The following is a 25,867-nucleotide window of genomic DNA, read 5'->3' on the forward strand; positions in this document are numbered from 1 at the left end:
CAGCTTGGTGTGATGAAATCTGATAGATGAAGCAAGTTTATTGGTTGTGAACTCCCAGGACCTGTCTGACGGCACCGCGAGCAGGAGAAATAACTCATGCTCGCAGTGATGTCAGATTTGACAGATTATAATATACACTGCTCAAAAAAAAATAAAAGGTAACCCTTAAACAGAATATAACTCCAAGTAAATCAAACTTCTGTGAAATCAAACTGTCCACTTAGGAAGCAACACTGTTTGACAATCAATTTCACATGCTGTTGTGCAAATGGAATAGACAACAGATGGAAATTATTGGCAATAATCAAGACACTCAATAAAGGAGCAGTTCTGCAGGTGGAGACCATAGACCACATCTCAGTACCAATGCTTTCTGGCTGATGTTTTGGTCACTTTTGAATGTTGGTTGTGCTTTCACACTCGTGGTAGCAGGAGACGGACTCTACAACCCACACAAGTGGCTCAGGTTGTGCAGCTCATCCAGGATGGCACATCAATGCAAGCTGTGGCAAGAAGGGTTTGCTGTGTGTCAGCTTAGTGTCCAGAGGCGCTACCAGGAGACAGGCCAGTACACCAGGAGACACGGAGGAGGGCAACAACCCAGTAGCAGGACCGCTACCTCAGCCTTTGTGTAAGGAGGAACAGGAGGAGCACTGCCAGAGAACCTGCAAAATGACCTCCAGCAGGCCACAAATATGCATGTGTTTGTAGAATCGGTTAGAAACCGACTCCATGAGGATGGTCTGAGTGCCTGACATCCACAGATGGGGGTTGTACTCACAGCCCAACACCGTGCAGGACGCTTGGCGTTTGCCACAGAACACCAGGATTGGCAAATTAGCCACTGGCGCCTTGTGCTCTTCACAGATGAAAGCAGGTTCACACTGAGCACATGTGACAGACGTGACAGAGTCTGGAGATGTCGTGGAGAGCGATCTGCTGCCTGCAACATCCTTCAGCATGTTCAGTGGGTCCGTAATGGTGTGGGGTGGCATTTCTTTGGAGGGCCACACAGCCCTCCATGTGATCGCCAGATCATTTTTATTCATTCAGAAAAAGAGGCAGCACTCGAATATAATTGTATAGTTAGTTAGTGTGTATCTATAATATAACGCTGGGAGCGTCACTCTGTCGAAGCCTTTATAGACTGCGCAAGCACAAGCGCCGGCGCAGTCTGGACCCCACAGAGTGACGCTCCCAGGAGATCGCGGTATGCGTAAGCACTGAACGCACACCGCGATCTCCAACGGAGAAGCAGGGACGTGCCAGGAGGGTGAGTATGCAATATTTACCTGTCCCGTTCCACCGATGCGCGCTGCTCCGTCCTCCACATCCTCTGCCTGTGACGTTCAGTTCAGAGGGCGCGATGACACGCTTAATGAGCGCCGCCCTCTGACTGAACAGTCACAGCCAGAGGACCCGGAAGACGGAGCGGCATGCATAGGTGGAACGGGGGACAGGTGAATATAGCAAGTGATGGGGGCCTGAGCTAGCGGCGACTCCGGCACCTGACCCCCACAGCGCGCCGGTGTCCCCGCCTGCTCAGGCCCCCGGCACAGCCGCCCGCACTCGGCACAGCCGCCCGCACTCGGCACAGCACATGACAGGATGGGGGCGCATGACAGGAGCAGCACATGACAGAATGGAGGCACAGGATGGGAGCAGCACATGACAGAATGGGGGCGCACACGACAGGATGGGGGTGCAGGATGGGAGCAGAACATACCAGGATGGAGACCATATACCAATATAAATGCTCGCCACCAGGGCGTAGAACGGGATAATATATATATATATATATATATACATACACACACACACACACACACATACACTCTCTCTTTCGAGCATAAGCTGAGATTTTCAGCCCATTTTTTAGGCTGAAAGTGCCCCTCTCGGCTTATACAACCCCTGGCAAAAAATACGTAATCACCGACCCCGTGGAGGATGTTCATTCAGTTGTTTAATTTTGTAGAAAAAAAAACAAAAAAAACACAGACATAGCACAAAAATAAAGTCATTTCAAATGGCAACTTTCTGGCTTTAAGAAACACTAAAAGAAATCAAGAACAAAAAATGTGGTAGACAGTAATGGTTACTTTTATTAACCAAGCATAGGGTAAAAATAATGGAGTCACTCAATTCTAAAGGGGAAAAAAAATATATATGAATCATGAAAAACAAACAAAAAAAACACTCCAAAACATCACTAGTATTTTGTTGTACCACCTCTGGCTTTTGTAACAGCTTGCAGTCTCTGAGGCATGGACTTAATGAGTGTCAAACAGCACTCTATCAATCTGGCTCCAACTTTCTCTGACTGCTGTTGCCAGATCGGCTTTGCAGGTTGGAGCCTTGTCATGGACCATTTTATAAAACTTCCACCAAAGATTTTCAATTGGATTGAGATCCGGACCATTTGCAGGCCATGACATTGACCTTATGTGTCTTTTTTCAAGGAATGTTTTCACAGTTTTTGCTCTACGGCAGGATGCATTATCATCTTGAAAAATGATTTCATCATCCCCAAACATCCTTTCAATTGATGGGATAAGAAAAGTGTCCAAAATATCAACATAAACTTGTGCATTTATTGAAGATGTAATGACAGCCATCTCCCCAGTGCCTTTACCTGACATGCAGCCCCATATCATTAATGACTGTGGAAATTTGCATGTTCTCTTCAAGCAGTCATCTTTATAAATCTCATTGGAACGGCAGCAAACAAAAGTCCCGGCATCATCACCTTGCCGAATACAGATTTGCGATTCATTACTGAATATGACTTTCATCCAGTCATCCACAGTCCACGATTGCTTTTCCTTAGCCCATTGTATCCTTGTTTTTTTTTCTGTTTAGGTGCTAATGATGGCTTTCGTTTAACTTTTCTGTATGTAAATCCCATTTCCTTTAGGCGGTTTCTTACAGTTCGGTCACAGACGTTGACTCCAGTTTCCACCCATTCGTTCCTCATTTGTTTTGTTGTGCATTTCCTGTTTTGGAGACATATTGCTGTAAGTTTTTGGTCTTGACGCTTTGATGTCTTCCTTGGTCTACCAGTATGTTTGTCTTTAACAACCTTCCCATGTTGTTTGTATTTGGTCCAGATTTTAGACACAGCTGACTGAACAACCAACATCTTTTGCAACATTGCGTGATGATTTACCCTCTTAAGAGTTTGATAATCCTCTCCTTTGTTTCAATGGACATCTCTCCTGTTGGAGCCATGAATCATGCAGGTCCACTTGGTGCAACAGCTCTCCAAGGTGTGATCACTCCTTTTTAGATGCAGACTAACGAGCAGATCTAATTTGATGCAGGTGATATTTTTGGGTATGAAAATTTACAGGGTGATTCCATAATTTTTTTCCTCAGAATTGAGGGATTTAATAATTTTCCCCCTATGCTTGATTAATAAAGTAACCATTACTGACTACCACATTTTTTTATTCTTGATTTCTTTTAGTGTTTCTTAAAGCCAGAAAGTTGACATTTGAAAGGACCTTAGTTTTGTGCCATGTCTGTGATCTGCTTTTTTACTACAAAATTAAACAACTGAATGAACATCCTCCAAGGCCGGCGATTACATAATTTTTGACAGGGGTTGTACTCGAGTCATTGACCCAGGGGGTTGGCGGGGGAGCTGCAGCTGTCACATCATACTCACCTGCATGTAGAAAAGCCGCGGAGACACCATCACGTGTTTCTCAACGCAAGCAATGAATAGCCAGGTCTTTCACCGGGAAGGAACAACTACAGGAAGGGCAGCATCCAATAAAGGAAAACCACCTATGCCAAAACATGGTATCCATCCAGACAGCTGTTTCGGGGTATTTGCCCCTCATCAGTGTGGAGTAGGAAACTGGCTATTAGGAGCAGTGCCTAGTGAAAAGACTATAAACATAAGGATGAATGACCTCGGGGTGATCAAAACATCCAAAACTGGGGAGACACCATCACGTTTTTCTCAACGCAGTGATCCAGAACACTGCCCCCATCCCTAAAGGGAAATATGTTCTGGATCACTGCGTTGAGAAACACATGATGGTGTCTCCGCAGTTTTGGATGTTTTGATCTCCCCGAGGTCATTCATCCTTATGTTTACATCATACTCACCCTCCCGTCACGGTCCCTGGCAGCTTCTCCAATGGTCTCTGGGCACCGGCGGCTCTTCCTGTGTTCAGCGGTCACGTGGTACTGCTCATTAAAGTAATGAATATGGACACGACTCCACTCCCATAGGGGTGGAGCGCACATTCATTACTTTAATGAGCGGTACCAGTGACCACTGAACAGAGGAACAAACTGCCGGCGCCAGAGACCATCGCATCGGAGAAGCTGCCTGGGACCGCGCCGGAAGGGAGTATGACGGGGGGAGGGTGAGCATTGCAATATTCACCTTTACCCGTTCCACCGCCGGGCTCCGTCTTCCACGTCCTCTGGCTGTGTTGTGGTTAGTGCGCGCCCTCTGCCTGAACAGTCAGCGAGCCGGCAGACACAGCGGCGTGAGGCGGTGGAACGGGGACAGGTGAATATTGCACGTGCCGATGTCCCCGCCTGCTCAGGACAAGAGGCATGTCATTTTTTTTTAATCGCAGCATATCGGGCATAATATTCTATGGAGCATCTTATGGGGCCATAATCAACCTCTGTGCAGCATTATATGGGGCAAATGTTTCTATAGGGCATCTTATGGGGCCATAATCAACCTTTGTGCAGCATTATATGGGGCATATTTTTGTATGAAGCATCTTATGGGGCCCCATCATAAACTTTATGGAACATTATATGGCCCAGGGCTATTAAAGTCCCGTTTGAACGTTTAAAAATACTGGAGTGTTGCCTCTTTTTCTGAATGAATATATACACTGCTCAAAAAAATAAAAGGGAACACAAATACCACACCCTAGATATTAATGAACTAGATGGTGGCCCGATTCTAACGCATCGGCGAGCGGCCACCCGGCACTGACTGCAGGGGAGTAGGGAGGGACTAATCGGACTGTGCCCGTCGCTGATTGGCTGCGGCAGCCATGACAGGCAGCTGGCGAGACCAGTCAGCGAATGAATAACCGTGACGGAAGATGCCGACAGAAGGACAGACAGAAAGACTGAAGTAGCCCTTAGACAAATATAATAAAAATATATATATATATATATATATATATATATATATATATATATATATATATATATACACACATACACACACACACATATACATACATACAAACATACACACACAGTACAGTCCAAAGGTAAAGTTTGGACACACCTCATTTAAAGATTTTTCAGTATTTTCATGACTGAAAATTCTACATTTACACTGAAAGCATCAAAACTGAGAACTAACACATGTGGAATTATACTTAAAAAAAAAAAAGTGTGAAACAACTGAAATTAATGGAAATGGTCTTCCAACAATCTTGAAGGAGTTCCCAGAGATGCTTTGCACTTGTTGGCCCTTTTGCCTTCACTCTGCGGTCCAGCTCACCCCAAACCATCTCGATTGGGTTCAGGTCTGGGGACTGTGGAGGCCAGGTCACTCTCCTTCTTGGTCAAATAGCCCTTACACAGCCTGGAGGTGTGTTTGGGGTCATTGTCTTGTTGAAAAATAAATGATGGTCCAACTAAACGCAAACCGGATGGAATAGCATGCCGCTGCAAGATGCTGTGGTAGCTATGCTGGTTCAGTGTGCCTTCAATTTTGAATAAATCCCCTACAGTGTCACCAGCAAAGCACCCCCACACCATCACACCTCCTCCTCCATGCTTCACGGTGGGAACCAGGCATGTAGAGTCCATCCGTTCACCTTTTCTGCGTTGCACAAAGACACGGTGGTCGGAACTGGAACCAAAGGTCTCAAATTTGGACTCATCAGACCAAAGCACAGATTTCCACTGGTCTATTGTCCATTCCTTGTGTCCTTTAGCCCAAACAAGTCTCTTCTGCTTGTTCTTAGCAGTGGTTTCCTAGCAGCTATTTTACCATGAAGGCCTGCTGCACAAAGTCTCCTCTTAACAGTTGTTGTAGAGATGTGTCTCCTGCTAGAACTCTGTGTGGCATTGACATGGTCTCTAATCTGAGCTGTTATCCTGTGATTTCTGAGGCTGGTGACTCGGATAAACTTATCCTCAGAAGCAGAGGTGACTCTTGGTCTTCCTTTCCTGGGGCGGTCCTCATGTGAGCCAGTTTCTTTGTAGCGCTTGATGGTTTTTGCCACTGCATTTGGGGACACGTTCAAAGTTTGCCCAATTTTTCGGACTGACTGACCTTCATTTCTTAAAGTAATGATGGTCACTCGTTCTTTATTTAGCTGCTTTTTTTCTTGCCATAATACAAATTTTAACAGTCTATTCAGTAGGACTATCAGCTGTGTATCCACCAGACTTCTGCTCAACACAACTGATGGTCCCAACCCCATTTATAAGGCAATCCCACTTACTAAACCTGACAGGGCACACCTGTGAAGTGAAAACCATTCCCGGTGACTACCTCTTGAAGCTCAAGAGAATGCCAAGAGTGTGCAAAGCAGTCATCAAAGCAAAACGTGGCTACTTTGAAGAACCTAGAATATAAGACAATTTCAGCTTCACACTTTTTTTGTTAAGTACATAATTCCACATGTGTTGATTCATGATGCCTTCAGTATGAATGTACAATTTTCATAGTCATGAAAATACAGAAAAATCTTTAAATGAGAAGGTGTGTCCAAACCTTTGGTCTGAACTGTATATATAGAAAATATATATATATATATATATATATATATATATATATATATATATATATATATATATATATATATATATATATATTTATTTATTATAAGTAAGCTTTGTGATGTAATTTATTGGTTCAGCACCACCTTTTTCATGCTGATGCAGTGGCATCAAAATAATGGGATTAGGGCTATGTGTAAGGGTACCGTCACACAGTACCATTTTAATCGCTACGACGGCACGATCCGTGACGTCGCAGCGTCGTATGATTATCGCTCCAGCGTCGTAGACTGCGGTCACACTTTGCAATCACGGCGCTGGAGCGATGCCGAAGTCCCCGGGTAACCAGGGTAAACATCGGGTTACTAAGCGCAGGGCCGCGCTTAGTAACCCGATGTTTACCCTGGTTACCATTGTAAATGTAAAAAAAAACAAACCGTACATGCTCACCATCTGATGTCCGTCAGGTCCCTTGCCGTCTGCTTCCTGCTCTGACTGAGATCCGGACGTACAGTGAGAGCAGAGCGCAGCGGTGACGTCACCGCTGTGATCTGCTCTCACTTTCCGGCCGGCAGACAGTCAGAGCGGGAAGCGGACGGTAAGGGACCTGACGGACATCAGATGGTGAGCATGTACGTTTTTTTTTTTTTTTTTTTTACTTTTACGCTGGTAACCACGGTAAACATCGGGGTACTAAGCGCGGCCCTGCGCTTAGTAACCCGATGTTTACCCTGGTTACCAGCGAACGCATCGCTGGATCGCTGTCACACAGAACGATCCAGCGATGACAGCGGGAGATCCAGCGACGAAAGAAAGTTTCAAACAATCTGCTACGACGTACGATTCTCAGCAGGGTCCCTGATCGCTGCTGCGTGTCAGACTCTGCGATATCGTAACGATATCGCTAGAACGTCACGGATCGTACCGTTGTAGCGATCTGTGTGACGGTACCCTAAGTAGCGCTCATTGACACCTAGCTCTAGGCTTATTCATGAAAATGTGTCAGTCCGACACCCTCATTACTAAATCGATAAGTAAACACAAACACCAGCATATGTATGAGGGTTATCACAAAGAACATACATAGGCTTTAACCAGACAGCAACTGATAATTTTGAAGAAAAAAAAAAAAATGGCGTAGACTCCCACATAATTTTTAGTAATCAGCAGAGGGAAAGCCAATGGCTGGGGGCAGAAGTTTATAGCCTGGGAAGGGGGTAATACCATGGAGCTTCCCAGAGTATTAATATCAGCTCACAGCTGTATACTTCGCCTTTACGGGCTATTAAAATGGGGGACAGCCCCCCCAAAAAAACACGACGTGGGGTACCCCTATAATTATTAACCAGCAAAGGATATGCAGACAGCTGCAGGCTGATATTAATAGCCTAGGAAGGGGCCATGGATATTGGGCCCTTCCAGACTAAAAACATCAGCTCTCAGCCGCCCCAGAAAAGACGCATCTTTGTATTGTCAGGTGACATCAAGCCCGCAGGTTAGTAATGGAGGCGACGATAGTGATCTCGTATAAAAACACAGACACCCAGAATAAAGTCCTTTAATTGAAAGAATTACATAGACTTCTTTATTGAATCTTAATTAAACCATACTCAAATGCCTAAATCCACCGAAGCCAACGTCTCCTGCAACATAAATAAAATATTCCTCACCTGTCCGCCGAGAAGATAATCCATTATGACCCACGACGATCCTAATCACTTTAAGAGCAGTCAAAGACAGCCAGCGATACACTGACAGGAGGAAATCGTTCCCCCAGTGTATCACTGAGGTGCCAGGAGAGAGTTCACCAGCTGATCAGCTCTGGTTCTCTCCCTTTTCAGCACAACTGCTGCATGGGAAAGTGATTACTTCTTGTCAGTGTATAGCTGGCGGCCAGGTACAGCTGTGACTGTTCTACATGTGAGATCGCCATGGGACACTCGGATTACCTGGACTACGGTGGACAGGAGAGTATGTGTTGGATTATTATTTTACATCATTTCTAGGAGACAAGGGCATCGGGGATTTGGTGTTAGGTGAGTATAATGGCTTTTTTATTTTTGTTTGAATATGTAAGCAAGCCCATTTTGACCTTAAGGACCTGGTCATTTTTTTTGCAATTCTGACCAGAGTCCCTTTATGATGTAATAACTCAGGAACGCTTCAATGGATCCTAGCGATTCCGAGATTAGTTGTTCGTGACATATTGGGCTTCATGTTAGTGGTTGATTTAGGTCAATAATTTTTGCATTTATTTGTGGGGGGGGGGGGGGAAATTTGGCAAAAATTTTGACAATTTTGCAATTTTCAAATTATTTTGAATTTTTATTCTGTTAAACCAGAGAGTTATGTGACACAAAACAGTTAATAAATAACATTTCCCACATGTCTACTTTACATCAGCACAATTTTGGGAAAAAAAAAAAAAAAATTGTTAGGAAGTTATAAGGGTGCGCGTCCACGGTCCGTAATGACGGCGCTTTGGATGGAATGGAAAACCCACTCCGCCCAAAGCGCCGCCCCCTTCAGTACGCGCAGTAATTCATTGCACACATCCAGAATCTCCGCACCCCATACATAGGGCCCTGTGATTTACCTTGCGCTGTCGGAGCGTGGTGACATAAGGCGTAGACCGATGGGAGCAGTAGTCTTATCGGCCCACTCCTGTGGGTCACAGTCACAGCGACGGGGTCACGCTAACATTTGCCAGCATGAACGCGCAGAGCTCTGACCGACAGTACTGGCGGTAGGGTTACCGCGGGTCGCAGTCACAGCTGCGAGGTCATGCTGACATCTGACAGCATGACCCTGAAGCTCTGGCCGACAGTCTTACCGGCGATAGCGTTACCACCGATAAAAACTATCGGACTTGTGTTTCCCACGCTGTCACACAGATGACACGGAAACACGGAAGCCGGTAATACGCAAAACAAACTCAAACTCCGCAAACATTTTTACACCTGCGTTTTTGCTGCGGATTTGACTGACTCAATTGGAGTCAGTGGGTGCAGAAATGCAAAGATAATACAAGATTTTTTTTGGATGAAAAACGGGCTATATTTTGCATGCTCATGTGAACTTAGCCTTACATGGTCAGGAGTGTCAGGCCCTGCTTATGGTAAGCCATAACAGGTCAATTTACCTACCTGGATACTCCCGATATAGTTACATGTTAAAGGATTTTATTCTGGCTGGGTCTTTATTTATTTGAAAAAATTACTGACTGCAATGCCTAATCCCAGACGCCCTTGATCTCCTGCAATAAAAAAAAATAATAAAAAAAACCAAAAAACAGCAATATACCATACCTGTCCGTTGTTCTGTCCGATGCTGTAATCCATGACTGGGGCTTAATAGTTGTCAACCTGGACAGTGCCAAGACGTGACCGTCCCGGCTGAAAACCACCGGTGAATGAGCTGCAGAGTGCGCAGCATCATTCACCAGCGGTGACATCACCATGCCGGTGATGAGGTCACCGCTGGTGAATGATTTCCCACGGTGCTGAGGTCACCACAGTTCAGCCAGGCCTCAATGATGTCACCGCTGGTGAATGATGCTGCGCACTCTGCAGCTCATTCACCAGTGGTTTTCAGCTGGGACGGTCGCATCTTGGCAGCATCCAGGTTGAAAACTATTTAGCCCCCAGAAATGGATTACAGCATGTAACAGAACAACTATAGTATTAGTAATGGATAGGTGACTTATACACGCCTCTCCATTACTAACCTGTGGGCTTGATGTCACCTGACATTACAGAGGTGACATCAACCCCACAAATATGAACCCCACTTGCCACCGCGTACAGGGCAAGCGGGAAGAGCCGGGCAAAGCGCCAGAAAAGGCGCATCTAATAGATCGCCTTTCCTGGGCAGCTGCGGGCTGCTGTTTTTAGACTGGGGGAGCCAATACCCATGGCCCCTTACCAGCCTGAGAATAGCAGCCCCCAGCTGTGGGCTTTAGCAAGACTGGTTGTCAAAAATTAGGTGGGGGGGACCCCACGCCGTGTTTTTTTTTTTTTTAAATGTATTTAGTTAAAAAATACAGCATGGGGACCCCCCCCCCCATTCTTGATATCCAAACTTGCTGAAGCTGACAGCTGAGGGTTGCAGCCCCCACCTTCAAGTTTTACCTAGTTGGTTAAAAGAAAAAAAAAAAAAGAAAAAGAAAAAATAAGGGGGAACCCATGTTGGGTTTTTCATTCATTTTATTTAGTTAGATTGCAGGCGGAGGCCCTGGAATACCCCGATCATCTGCTCCTGCTGTCACTTATTAGCGGCAACAGGTGTCGGATGAAGGGGGTAAGAGTCCCAAAAGCCCCCACTTGCTGTCATCTTTCGGACATCATTCTTCTCTGCTCGCGCTGACAGAGCAGGGGAGAATGAGGAGAGCGTCTTCAGCACCTGCCGCCGGGGACAGCGCTTACTGTATCGCTTCTTCCCCGGAGGACGTCTGTGTGATACTGATGCATCACACAGACGGCATCCGTGAGCGGTACGTGTTTACATGGACCCATTGACTTGAATGGGTCCGTGTGATCCGTGCAGCTGCACAAAAACACACATGTCTACGTGTGGGTCACTCGGACACACGGTCCGTGAAAAAAAAAAAAAGTTATGTGCACAGACCTATTTATTTGAATGGGTCTATGTTTGTCAGTGTCTCAGGTACGTGTGAAAACTATCACCACATGTACCAGAGACACTGACATGTGAAAGAGGCCTTACATGGTCAGGAGTGTCAGGCCCTGCGTATGGTGAGCCATAACAGGTCAATTTACCTACCTGGATAACCGCCAATGCCATGACTCGGCAAGGGGTCATCATGGCAACAATCATCACCACGTGGTTGCAATTGCGGAGTGCCCTTCCTTAAATAAGCAGCATTTGAGGGGGTTGAAGGTAATCTGTCAGCAGCTTTTGCTATGACCGCAGCATGAGGTAGGGAGAGGAACACTGATCCCAGAGATATATCACTTATTAGTACACTAGGAGCAGCAGTTATGATAGTCACAGTTTTCTCTGTTGCAGATCTAGCAGAGCTTGGTTGTTGAGCTGTGTATAACCCACCAATACCACAGCTTTCTGTGTACATTCAATAGTGAGAGCTGATAATCACTGCTGGGGTGTGGTTGGACTAGGAGGCACAAGGCCAGTTGTCCTGTAATGATAATCTCCTACTGATAAGACACTTATTGTATTGAAAAGGCAACACAGTAAAGGCCCCATCACACATAGCGATTTACCAACGATCACGACCAGCGATACGACCTGGCCGTGATCGTTGGTAAGTCGCTGTGTGGTCGCTGGGGAGCTGTCACACAGACAGCTCTCTCCAGCGACCAACGATCAGGGGAACGACTTCGGCATCGTTGAAACTGTCTTCAACGATGCCGAAGTCCCCCTGCAGCACCCGGGTAACCAGGGTAAACATCGGGTTACTAAGCGCAGGGCCGCGCTTAGTAACCCGATGTTTACCCTGGTTACCAAAAAAAAACAAACAGTACATACTCACCATCTGATGTCCGTCAGGTCCCTTGCCGTCTGCTTCCTGCTCTGACTGAGTGCCGCCATACAGTGAGAGCAGAGCGCAGCGGTGACGTCACCGCTGTGCTGTACTTTCACTTTGCGGCGCTCAGTCAGTGTGGGAAGCAGACGGCGAGGGACCTGACGGACATCAGATGGTGAGTATGTACTGTTTGGTTTTTTTTACATTTACGCTGGTAACCAGGGTAAACATCGGGTTACTAAGCGCGGCCCTGCGCTTAGTAACCCGATGTTTACCCTGGTTACCAGTGAAGACATCGCTGGATCGGTGTCACACACACCGATTCAGCGATGTCAGCGGGACCTCAACGACCAAAAAACGGCCCAGGCCATTCCGACACGACCAGCGATCTCACAGCAGGGGCCTGATCGCTGGTACGTGTCACACATAGCGAGATCGCTACTGAGGTCGCTGTTGCGTCACAAAACTTGTGACTCAGCAGCGATCTCGCTAGCGATCTCGCTATGTGTGACGGGGCCTTAAGGGTATGTGCACACGTCCGGATTTCTTGCAGAAATTTCCTGAAGAAAACTGAGACATCACTGCTATCAGGGTCTCTGTGCCTACATTATGGCTATCTAATTACATAGCAAAAAGCGGCTGTCAGATTTCCCTTTAAATGGCCGCAATTGGAGCTAGCACTGATGGCAGCGGATACACAAGGCTGCCAGCAATGATTTACAGCTTACACATGCTGACAATTTTGCCAGTTCTGCTCATGAGCCTGCATAAATCACTGCACCATACATGTAAAGCAGTTTGTGAGTGCACTTCCTGCTGACGGATGTCGGGAATGGGTTAAAACACTTGGCGCTTTTGAAAACCTGAAGCGGTAAATAAGAACGAACCCTCCCTTAGAGATTTATCAGGTGCTTTTTTTCCCCTCCAGAGTGGATGCGCTCCAAAAGATTCCTCAAAAATAATGCTGTGTGAACATACCCTTGTAGTTTCGCATGTAGCGCTTCCCTGAAAACACAGTGCCCAGGTATTAGACAAAAGTTGATGTAAAATGAACTACAAACAACATTTGTCTGTGATCCAGTCCCTATCAACCATAGATCCTGGATTCATATAACCAGCGTTTTGTTGCAGCGGACGGCCAGCTCTTACGCTTAAAGTGAACCTGTCAGCAGGAGTTTGCTATGTGATCTACTGACACTGTCAGGTACATTGTTGCTCAAGCAAGTAACAACGGATTTGGGCTGCTGATGCTTGGCGCTTATAAAGTTATTGAAGAACCTGTCCACTACTTGGACAACCCCTTCTCATACCCCACGCTCGGATGTGATAAAATGAAAAAAAAAAAAAAAACCTATACTCTCCTCCTGTTCCCAGGGTGTCAGCACTCACTCTCCCGCAGTGTTGTGACACATGACGCCGGCGCCCAATCAGAGCTGGCGTCACTGTCCCCGCCTTCGCACGAATTGAGCATGGTACGGGAAGTAAAATTTTATTTTTTATTTTTGGCCAAACCTTTAGATCAAGAAGGGGTTGTCCTAGCAGTGGACAAACCCTTTAACTGGATAACACTGAAGCAACCTCTCAGCTGTGACAATGAGGTTCACATCTAAGTTGGAGCCACTGCCACAAATTCTTTAATTTTTACCAAAATAAATAGCGCAGCACACTGCCTTATTTAATGGCAAATTAAAGTGGACCTGACAGCTGATCCATGCGGCCCGTTCCATATGCAGCATGTATCCGGCACTGGATGTGTGATAGCAGAATGTTTGTCTCTGAAAGGCCACAGAGTTTCAGAGTCAAATATACTTTAACCCCTTTCTGACATATGATGTGCACTTGCATCACATACTGGCTGGCTCCCCAGCTCTGATGCACTTTTCCCAGCAGATGATGGCTATGATATTCAGCGCTGTTTGGGGTTGTTAACCTGGTAAATGCTGCTGTTAATCTCTGAAAGCGCATTTACAGCCTATCGGCAGGCTGGGCATGTCATTCCATGAACCCATGTGATGTGATCTCGGGATACTGATGGGCTGCCATGACGGTCGTGGGTGTTACCAATAAAAAGCTCCGGCTCAAAGCACAAAAAATAAACCCTCACACAGCCATCGATCAAAAATGTAAAACGTTATGGATCTGGGAAAATGCCATCAACATTCCTGAATTTTGGATTCACCACTTAAAAATAAAAAAGAAACTACATGTTTGGCATCTGTGTACTGACCTGGAGAACCATATTGGGATGTCAGTTTTACCGTACAGTGAAAATGGTAAATAAATTGTGGATCTTCACTTTTTTCGTAATTTTGTTACACTTGGAATTTTCCCCTGCTTTCCAGTACATTACATGATAAAATAAATGGCATCATTCATAAGTAAAACTTATCAAGGAAAAGTACCGTATTTTCCGGTGTATAAGACGACTTTTTAACCCCTAAAAATTGTCTCAAAAGTCGGGGGTCGTCTTATACGCCGGGTACGGCGTGTGCAGGGAGCAATCCTGGATGTTCCCAGGGTCTGAAGGAGAGGAAACTCTCCTTCAGGCCCTGAGATACATATTCATGTAAAAAATAAAGAATACAAATTAAAAATATGGATATACTCACCCCTCCGAGAAGCCTGGCTGTCACCGCTGCAAGCGTCTGCCTCCGTTCCTAAGAATTGCAGAGCGTGAAAGACCTTCGATGACGTCACGGTCTTGTGATTGGTCCGTGACCGCTCATGTGACCGGTCACCTGACCGTGACGTCATCGAAGGTCTTTCACGCTCTGCAATTCTTAGGAAAGGAGGCAGACGCTTGCAGCGGTGACAGCCAGGCTTCTCAGAGGGGTGAGTATATACATATTTTTTATTTTTATTCTTTATTTTTTACATGAATATGGATCCCAGGGCCTGAAGGAGAGTCTCCTCTCCTTCAAACCCTGGGAACCACACGCCGTATAAGATGACTGGGCGTATAAGATGACCCCCGTCTTATACAGCAGGCATATCCCAAATTCCGTATTTTATATGGAAAAGTTGGGGGTCGTCTTATACGCCCAGTCGTCTTATACACCAGAAAATACGGTAAATAAAATGTCGACAATGCAAACACAGAAAATAGGCCATTCAGGAAGTAGACAAAAGCTGCCAGGGACCGCACCGCGAGAGAGACTATTTGGATATGTCAGGTCGGCGCCATAATACTGAACAAAATGATACCTTGGTTGATGAAATCTGTCTTATGGATGTTCTTTAGTCTTTACTTTCAGTTTGTAGTCAACGCCGCCCACACCTGCGTAGTAGCAGCTAATGGCTGGGATCTGAGAGCCGTGAGTGCGCATGCGCCAGTGGCACTATTTTACTGGAGAAGAAAAAAAAATTCCTCTTCCAAGATGGCACCACCCGCACAGTAACAGCTCACGGATCACAACTATAGACATGAAAACTTGATCATGTGACTGGGGTCAGCGGTGTACGCATTTCCGGCCGGAAGCGCTTGTTAAATGCTGCTGGTCAGAGTTTGACAGCGGCATTTAACTAGTTATAGGGCGGGCGGACCGCGATTCCGCCTGCGTCTATTGCGGGCACATGTCAGCTGTTCAAAACACCTGACATGTCCCGGCTTTGATGCGGGCTCATCGCCAGAGCCCACATCAGGGCGGAGGTTCTGCCATCGGACGTACTATTCCATCAGATGGCAGAAAGGGGTTAAAGTATGTTTTTCTCTAAAACGCCACAGTGACAGTCAAACGTACCTGGCTGAGATCATACCTGCCATCAGATCCACAGGCAGAATGTGCTGTCAGGTTCATTTTAATGACCAACGTGATGAAAGAAACCTGAAGGACCCCAGTATAAAAGTGAATGGGGTCTATCTGTCCCACATGTGACAGATCCATCCCTGACATGAAACCTGTTCCTAACATAGAATAACGTACATGGTGCCAACCCCACACTATATATGTACAAGTTTTCAGCTCATGGAAGTAAACCAAGAAATCTTCCCATTCACTAGCAGAGATCTTGACTAGAGTGGAGAATTAATACGCAAATATTAGAAAGTGAAGAAAGTTTCCTATACAACAATGATGCTAGAACTCCCCCCAGACAGTAACCCTGTTCAGGGCAGAATAACCACAGCAGATTGTCTGGGGATACCACCAGCATTAGTACATGACTGGTCCAGCACTATCCATGCCCTTCACCTGTTACCACTGTGACACTAAATACATGGGCTGCATTACCCCGAATAGTCTGTATGTAAAGTGAGCAAAGGGTCACACCATGCTCAGCCATACAGCCGAGGCTAGACACATACAACAATCCCCCGTACTTTACCTGCTGAGGCACAGTGGTCAATGTGACTGGAGGTTTAAGGCCCGTGTCAGTGGCTGCTGACGTCCGCACTGGCTGAAGTAATAGCTGTCGCACAGGTCTCATCCCCGGTTGTCCTCCAACAGATGCATTTGGAACTTTGGCCAACACCGTATTCCCAGATACAATGGACACCCCAGGTCTCAGAGGGGTCCCTGTAAGCACTTTAGCAAATGTCACCTTGCCTCCATTAGCTGCCTGGCCTGGTGCCAGTGCCTGGATCTGTGTCACGGGAGAACCGCTCATGGTCATTCCTGGTGGGGCTTTCAGAATCATGATTTTAGGTGCTGCTGGTCCACTTGTGGTAGTTCCCATAAAGGGATTGCCTTGGTTTATAGTCTGTGTTATAGTAACTGGCTGGGATTGAAGCACTGCCTCTACTGGGGCAACAGTGACAGGAACATCCTGCAGGATCTGTGGCTCTAGTCGCTGATCACGACCATCTGGAATTGCTTGTTCTCCACCTCTGATAGTCGTGAGCTGTTCTAGAGGCTCGAGAACATTGCCCAAGCCGAGGGCTTCATCCATGGTGTCAGGTCCATCACGGACAAATGAATCATTGGTTAAAGAATCCAGACCAAATAGATTTGGGTCATCAAAAAGGTCCATAATAGGGTCTGCCATCTTGGACCTCTTTTCAAGGGAAGTTTTGTGGGGAAGGCAAGTAGCCTTCCCCAAGAATTCAGAGCAGGCGAAAGTGGTCTTCAGGTCACAGAATCATTAAGTGAAAGAAGCCAGAATGATGGTCTATGGAGAGAATGGAAAACAAATTTAATTAGCATCTCATGTCTAATATGACAACTAATTGTCTTCTGCGCCACTCCAACAGACCCAAACCAATTCATACGTCCTCAAAGTAGATTATTAGTCAAGTTTGCTCTTGCACCGCTTACCCTCTGGGCACCACTTAACCCCAGGGTAAGAAAAAAGAAAAAAGAAGGGAAAGAGAAAAATCATTTACGATGAACTTTATGATAGTCAACAAGAATAACCTTACAGCATAGTATAAAGAAATATCAGGCTATGGGCAAACTATGAGGAGCAATGCCTAAGTAACACACTGACAGTAGTGGCTAAACGTCATGTTAAAGCCCAAAAGGAAAAGGTGAACAATTCACGTTCGGGCTCAGTCTGTATTCACACTGAGTGGGTAGCGATTGTATACCACGAGACTGAACGCTCACAACGCACACACTGGTCCGAAGACCTCCCCTTTACTGGTTAGAAATCAGATCGGGGGTTTTGTAGTTTTTCCTGGTACATAAAATATGACAACAAATAAGTATATGGCTTCTTACAATGGAGTCCTAAGTGTGAGAAGGCCACTGTATGGCATCTGTCATCGGGTAAAAGAGAGGCGAACAGCACCTTTCTAGTAACCTATGGCAGCTCTAGAATATCCTGCATCAGACATCCGTATGCCCAGGCCTGAACTTCACCTTAGCAGGGTCCGCAGCAGTTTCCCATGAGTTTACATTACAATGTAAACCTATGGGAAACAGAAAACGCTGTGCCCATGCTGCGGAAAAAAACGCGCGGAAACGCAGTGGTTTACATTCCGCAGCAGTCACTTCTTTCTGCAGATTCCGCAGCGGTTTTACACCTGCTCCAATAGAAAACTGCAGGTGTAAAACCGCAGTGGAATCCGCACAAAAACCGTGGTAAATCCGCGATAAAAATGCAGCGTTTTGCCCTGCAGATTTATCAAATCCGCTGTGAAAAAATCCGCAGAGGACCATTCTACATGTGCACATAGCCTTAGGGTGTGTTCCCACGGTCAGTAAATGCTGCAGGTTGGACGCTGCGTCCATCCACAGCAGCCAGATGTTACAGCATAGTGGATGAGATTTCAAGAAACCCCATGTCCACTATGCGAGCACCGGCACCCGCTGCTTACCTGTGGAGACGGACATGCGGAGAGTCTTTCTAGACTGCAGCATGTCTATTTATCTTGCAGAGACGCTCACTTCACACGTAAAATGAATTGAATGCGGCGATTTCGCACGGTTCAATGATCGCATGCAGAATAACGCGTGTTGGAAAGCCGGCAGTGGACATGTACTGCATCCAACGCGCTGCCGGTTCCTGACCACGGGGACGTAACCTCAGCGACGGGCGCTAACAAGGCAACAGCAACCTTTCACTCTCCAGCATTGGAGAAACTACAACTCCCAGCATGCCCTAGTAAGAGTAGTAGTTTCACAACACCTGGATGCCACAGCTCTGGATGGAAACAGACGCTCTCGTCCACTGACAGCAAAGTGAGATCCTGAAAGCCAATATTCCAGGAAAACGCGAAGTAAATAAGAAAGTGGGAGAACTTGGTCAGACATAACTGAGAAAGGAACAAAGTAGCAGTAAGGCCCGGTCCATAAGGGGAGACACACACTGACAGTCCGCACAGCTCCTCACCTCCTCAGCAGCCCCGGCACCGAACACTTCGCCATGAGCACGTACCCTCAGGAAGGCAGGGGGCCATGCAGCCCGGGCCGGCGGACACGCACCTCCATGCCCTGTGGTCAGTCAGCGCCCAGCACCGCACATGCAGTGTCCGGGTTACACACATGCTACTGCTGCACACACGGCTCTCCTCCCAACACACATACACACCGCGCAACCTAAGCAGCGCCACACTCCGCCCCGCACAGCACCAGCGCGCAGCTATTGGCCAACTACCCCGTCAATCAGACCAACAGCACTGCGCTAGGTTAGGTTGAGATGTTCGCTCCGCCCACCGCACTCAGGCCTAGCCGTATCCAAGGGAAAAGCGCAACCAGGCTCGATTTCATTGAGCAGAGAGCCGGAGAATGAATGAAAGCGTCACACCGGCTGGTCATACACAGCGGCTACCGCACGGCCCGGGAGTCAGCGTCTGTGTGCGGCACCAGCACCGACCGGGCACACAGGAGCGCGGCTACTCCATGACCACCGCCAGCTGTGCATAGGGACCGGGACTGAGGCGTCAGTGCTGCGATACAGACCCTGCTCCTCGTGGTGGGTCCTGTCCTGGCTGTGCCATGTGTGATCTGTGCTGTATACACTGGGTACATACTACATGCCATATAGTGTATGGAGAAGACACACGCCAGGGCTCCTCATGTCATGTAGTGGTGGGTCCTGTCCTGGCTGTGCCATGTGTGATCTGTGCTGTATACACTGGCCACAAACTACATGCCATATAGTGTATGGAGAAGACACAGTCCAGGGCTCCTCATGTCATGTAGTGGTGGGTCCTGTCCTGGCTGTGCCATGTGTGATCTGTGCTGTATACACTGGGTACATACTACATGCCATATAGTGTATGGAGAAGACACACGCCAGGGCTCCTCATGTCATGTAGTGGTGGGTCCTGTCCTGGCTGTGCCATGTGTGATCTGTGCTGTATACACTGGGTACATACTACATGCCATATAGTGTATGGAGAAGACACACGCCAGGGCTCCTCATGTCATGTAGTGGTGGGTCCTGTCCTGGCTGTGCCATGTGTGATCTGTGCTGTATACACTGGCCACAAACTACATGCCATATAGTGTATGGAGAAGACACAGTCCAGGGCTCCTCATGTCATGTAGTGGTGGGTCCTGTCCTGGCTGTGCCATGTGTGATCTGTGCTGTATACACTGGGCACATACTACATGCCATATAGTGTATGGAGAAGACACAGTCCAGGGCTCCTCATGTCATGTAGTGGTGGGTCCTGTCCTGGCTGTGCCATGTGTGATCTGTGCTGTATACACTGGGCACATACTACATGCCATATAGTGTATGGAGAAGACACAGTCCAGGGCTCCTCATGTCATGTAGTGGTGGGTCCTGTCCTGGCTGTGCCATGTGTGATCTGTGCTGTATACACTGGGCACATACTACATGCCATATAGTGTATGGAGAAGACACACGCCAGGGCTCCTCATGTCATGTAGTGGTGGGTCCTGTCCTGGCTGTGCCATGTGTGATCTGTGCTGTATACACTGGGTACATACTACATGCCATATAGTGTATGGAGAAGACACAGGCCAGGGCTCCTCATGTCATGTAGTGGTGGGTCCTGTCCTGGCTGTGCCATGTGTGATCTGTGCTGTATACACTGGGTACATACTACATGCCATATAGTGTATGGAGAAGACACACGCCAGGGCTCCTCATGTCATGTAGTGGTGGGTCCTGTCCTGGCTGTGCCATGTGTGATCTGTGCTGTATACACTGGGTACATACTACATGCCATATAGTGTATGGAGAAGACACACGCCAGGGCTCCTCATGTCATGTAGTGGTGGGTCCTGTCCTGGCTGTGCCATGTGTGATCTGTGCTGTATACACTGGGCACATACTACATGCCATATAGTGTATGGAGAAGACACAGTCCAGGGCTCCTCATGTCATGTAGTGGTGGGTCCTGTCCTGGCTGTGCCATGTGTGATCTGTGCTGTATACACTGGGCACATACTACATGCCATATAGTGTATGGAGAAGACACAGTCCAGGGCTCCTCATGTCATGTAGTGGTGGGTCCTGTCCTGGCTGTGCCATGTGTGATCTGTGCTGTATACACTGGGCACATACTACATGCCATATAGTGTATGGAGAAGACACAGTCCAGGGCTCCTCATGTCATGTAGTGATGGGTCCTGTCCTGGATATGCCATGTGTGATCTGTGCTGTATACACTGGGCACATACTACATGCCATATAGTGTATGGAGAAGACACACGCCAGGGCTCCTCATGTCATGTAGTGGTGGGTCCTGTCCTGGCTGTGCCATGTGTGATCTGTGCTGTATACACTGGGTACATACTACATGCCATATAGTGTATGGAGAAGACACAGGCCAGGGCTCCTCATGTCATGTAGTGGTGGGTCCTGTCCTGGATATGCCATGTGTGATCTGTGCTGTATACACTGGGTACCTACTACATGCCATATAGTGTATGGAGAAGACACACGCCAGGGCTCCTCATGTCATGTAGTGGTGGGTCCTGTCCTGGATGTGCCATGTGTGATCTGTGCTGTATACACTGGGTACATACTACATGCCATATAGTGTATGGAGAAGACACAGTCCAGGGCTCCTCATGTCATGTAGTGATGGGTCCTGTCCTGGCTGTGCCATGTGTGATCTGTGCTGTATACAGTGGGCACATACTACATGCCATATAGTGTATGGAGAAGACACACGCCAGGGCTCCTCATGTCATGTAGTGGTGGGTCCTGTCCTGGCTGTGCCATGTGTGATCTGTGCTGTATACAGTGGGCACATACTACATGCCATATAGTGTATGGAGAAGACACACGCCAGGGCTCCTCATGTTATGTAGTGGTGGGTCCTGTCCTGGCTGTGCCATGTGTGATCTGTGCTGTATACACTGGGCACATACTACATGCCATATAGTGTATGGAGAAGACACACGCCAGGGCTCCTCATGTCATGTAGTGATGGGTCCTGTCCTGGATATGCCATGTGTGATCTGTGCTGTATACACTGGGTACATACTACATGCCATATAGTGTATGGAGAAGACACAGTCCAGGGCTCCTCATGTCATGTAGTGATGGGTCCTGTCCTGGATATGCCATGTGTGATCTGTGCTGTATACACTGGCCACAAACTACATGCCATATAGTGTATGGAGAAGACACAGTCCAGGGCTCCTCATGTCATGTAGTGATGGGTCCTGTCCTGGCTGTGCCATGTGTGATCTGTGCTGTATACACTGGGCACATACTACATGCCATATAGTGTATGGAGAAGACACACGCCAGGGCTCCTCATGTCATGTAGTGGTGGGTCCTGTCCTGGCTGTGCCATGTGTGATCTGTGCTGTATACAGTGGGCACATACTACATGCCATATAGTGTATGGAGAAGACACACGCCAGGGCTCCTCATGTCATGTAGTGGTGGGTCCTGTCCTGGCTGTGCCATGTGTGATCTGTGCTGTATACAGTGGGCACATACTACATGCCATATAGTGTATGGAGAAGACACACGCCAGGGCTCTTCATGGCATGTAGTGGCGGGTCCTGTCCTGGCTGTGCCATGTGTGATCTGTGCTGTACACACTGGGTACATACTACATGCCATATAGTGTATGGAGAAGACACACGCCAGGGCTCCTCATGTCATGTAGTGGTGGGTCCTGTCCTGGCTGTGCCATGTGTGATCTGTGCTGTATACACTGGGTACATACTACATGCCATATAGTGTATGGAGAAGACACACGCCAGGGCTCCTCATGTCATGTAGTGATGGGTCCTGTCCTGGCTGTGCCATGTGTGATCTGTGCTGTATACACTGGGTACATACTACATGCCGTATAGTGTATGGAGAAGACACACGCCAGGGCTCCTCATGTCATGTAGTGGTGGGTCCTGTCCTGGCTGTGCCATGTGTGATCTGTGCTGTACACACTGGGCACATACTACATGCCATATAGTGTATGGAGAAGACACACGCCAGGGCTCCTCATGTCATGTAGTGGTGGGTCCTGTCCTGGCTGTGCCATGTGTGATCTGTGCTGTATACACTGGGTACATACTACATGCCATATAGTGTATGGAGAAGACACACGCCAGGGCTCCTCATGTCATGTAGTGGCGGGTCCTGTCCTGGCTGTGCCATGTGTGATCTGTGCTGTATACACTGGGTACATACTACATGCCATATAGTGTATGGAGAAGACACACGCCAGGGCTCCTCATGTCATGTAGTGATGGGTCCTGTCCTGGCTGTGCCATGTGTGATCTGTGCTGTATACACTGGGTACCTACTACATGCCATATAGTGTATGGAGAAGACACACGCCAGGGCTCCTCATGTCATGTAGTGGTGGGTCCTGTCCTGGCTGTGCCATGTGTGATCTGTGCTGTATACACTGGCCACAAACTACATGCCATATAGTGTATGGAGAAGACACAGTCCAGGGCTCCTCATGTCATGTAGTGATGGGTCCTGTCCTGGCTGTGCCATGTGTGATCTGTGCTGTATACACTGGGCACATACTACATGCCATATAGTGTATGGAGAAGACACACGCCAGGGCTCCTCATGTCATGTAGTGATGGGTCCTGTCCTGGCTGTGCCATGTGTGATCTGTGCTGTATACACTGGGTACATACTACATGCCATATAGTGTATGGAGAAGACACACGCCAGGGCTCCTCATGTCATGTAGTGGTGGGTTCTGTCCTGGCTGTGCCATGTGTGATCTGTGCTGTATACAGTGGGCACATACTACATGCCATATAGTGTATGGAGAAGACACAGGCCAGGGCTCCTCATGTCATGCAGTGGCGGGTCCTGTCCTGGCTGTGCCATGTGTGATCTGTGCTGTACACACTGGGTACATACTACATGCCATATAGTGTATGGAGAAGACACACGCCAGGGCTCCTCATGTCATGTAGTGGTGGGTCCTGTCCTGGCTGTGCCATGTGTGATCTGTGCTGTATACACTGGCCACAAACTACATGCCATATAGTGTATGGAGAAGACACACGCCAGGGCTCCTCATGTCATGTAGTGATGGGTCCTGTCCTGGCTGTGCCATGTGTGATCTGTGCTGTACACACTGGGCACATACTACATGCCATATAGTGTATGGAGAAGACACACGCCAGGGCTCCTCATGTCATGTAGTGATGGGTCCTGTCCTGGATATGCCATGTGTGATCTGTGCTGTATACACTGGGTACATACTACATGCCATATAGTGTATGGAGAAGACACACGCCAGGGCTCCTCATGTCATGTAGTGATGGGTCCTGTCCTGGCTGTGCCATGTGTGATCTGTGCTGTACACACTGGGCACATACTACATGCCATATAGTGTATGGAGAAGACACACGCCAGGGCTCCTCATGTCATGTAGTGATGGGTCCTGTCCTGGATATGCCATGTGTGATCTGTGCTGTATACACTGGGTACATACTACATGCCATATAGTGTATGGAGAAGACACACGCCAGGGCTCCTCATGTCATGTAGTGATGGGTCCTGTCCTGGCTGTGCCATGTGTGATCTGTGCTGTATACACTGGGTACATACTACATGCCATATAGTGTATGGAGAAGACACACGCCAGGGCTCCTCATGTCATGTAGTGGTGGGTCCTGTCCTGGCTGTGCCATGTGTGATCTGTGCTGTATACACTGGCCACAAACTACATGCCATATAGTGTATGGAGAAGACACAGTCCAGGGCTCCTCATGTCATGTAGTGATGGGTCCTGTCCTGGCTGTGCCATGTGTGATCTGTGCTGTATACACTGGGCACATACTACATGCCATATAGTGTATGGAGAAGACACACGCCAGGGCTCCTCATGTCATGTAGTGATGGGTCCTGTCCTGGCTGTGCCATGTGTGATCTGTGCTGTATACACTGGGTACATACTACATGCCATATAGTGTATGGAGAAGACACACGCCAGGGCTCCTCATGTCATGTAGTGGTGGGTTCTGTCCTGGCTGTGCCATGTGTGATCTGTGCTGTATACAGTGGGCACATACTACATGCCATATAGTGTATGGAGAAGACACAGGCCAGGGCTCCTCATGTCATGCAGTGGCGGGTCCTGTCCTGGCTGTGCCATGTGTGATCTGTGCTGTACACACTGGGTACATACTACATGCCATATAGTGTATGGAGAAGACACACGCCAGGGCTCCTCATGTCATGTAGTGGTGGGTCCTGTCCTGGCTGTGCCATGTGTGATCTGTGCTGTATACACTGGCCACAAACTACATGCCATATAGTGTATGGAGAAGACACACGCCAGGGCTCCTCATGTCATGTAGTGATGGGTCCTGTCCTGGCTGTGCCATGTGTGATCTGTGCTGTACACACTGGGCACATACTACATGCCATATAGTGTATGGAGAAGACACACGCCAGGGCTCCTCATGTCATGTAGTGGTGGGTCCTGTCCTGGATGTGCCATGTGTGATCTGTGCTGTATACACTGGCCACAAACTACATGCCATATAGTGTATGGAGAAGACACACGCCAGGGCTCCTCATGTCATGTAGTGATGGGTCCTGTCCTGGCTGTGCCATGTGTGATCTGTGCTGTATACACTGGGTACATACTACATGCTATATAGTGTATGGAGAAGACACACGCCAGGGCTCCTCATGTCATGTAGTGGTGGGTCCTGTCCTGGCTGTGCCATGTGTGATCTGTGCTGTATACACTGGGTACATACTACATGCTATATAGTGTATGGAGAAGACACACGCCAGGGCTCCTCATGGCATGTAGTGGTGGGTCCTGTCCTGGCTGTG

At 47.7% G+C, this 25,867-nt stretch overlaps 1 protein-coding gene across 3 annotated transcripts in view; it reads right to left on the minus strand.

The window, feature by feature from the left end:
* The window catches only part of CHD8 (chromodomain helicase DNA binding protein 8), a 137,878-nt gene that overhangs the window by 44,199 nt on the left and 67,812 nt on the right, over positions 1-25,867 (minus strand). The window contains exons 1-2 of one of the 3 annotated variants that reach the window (XM_077298319.1): positions 19,001-19,274; positions 16,553-17,335 (exon numbers count right to left, since the gene is read on the minus strand). In XM_077298319.1, coding sequence (XP_077154434.1) covers positions 16,553-17,212 — 660 coding nt within the window. In that variant the 5' untranslated portion in view covers positions 17,213-17,335; positions 19,001-19,274. Of the gene's footprint in view, positions 1-16,552; positions 17,336-19,000; positions 19,275-25,867 lie in introns of those variants that run through there. The other 2 variants (XM_077298333.1, XM_077298326.1) reach the window with 2 other exon arrangements.

This window comes from Ranitomeya variabilis, chromosome 1 (assembly GCF_051348905.1).
Source record: "Ranitomeya variabilis isolate aRanVar5 chromosome 1, aRanVar5.hap1, whole genome shotgun sequence".
In the NCBI taxonomy this organism is placed as follows: domain Eukaryota; kingdom Metazoa; phylum Chordata; class Amphibia; order Anura; family Dendrobatidae; genus Ranitomeya; species Ranitomeya variabilis.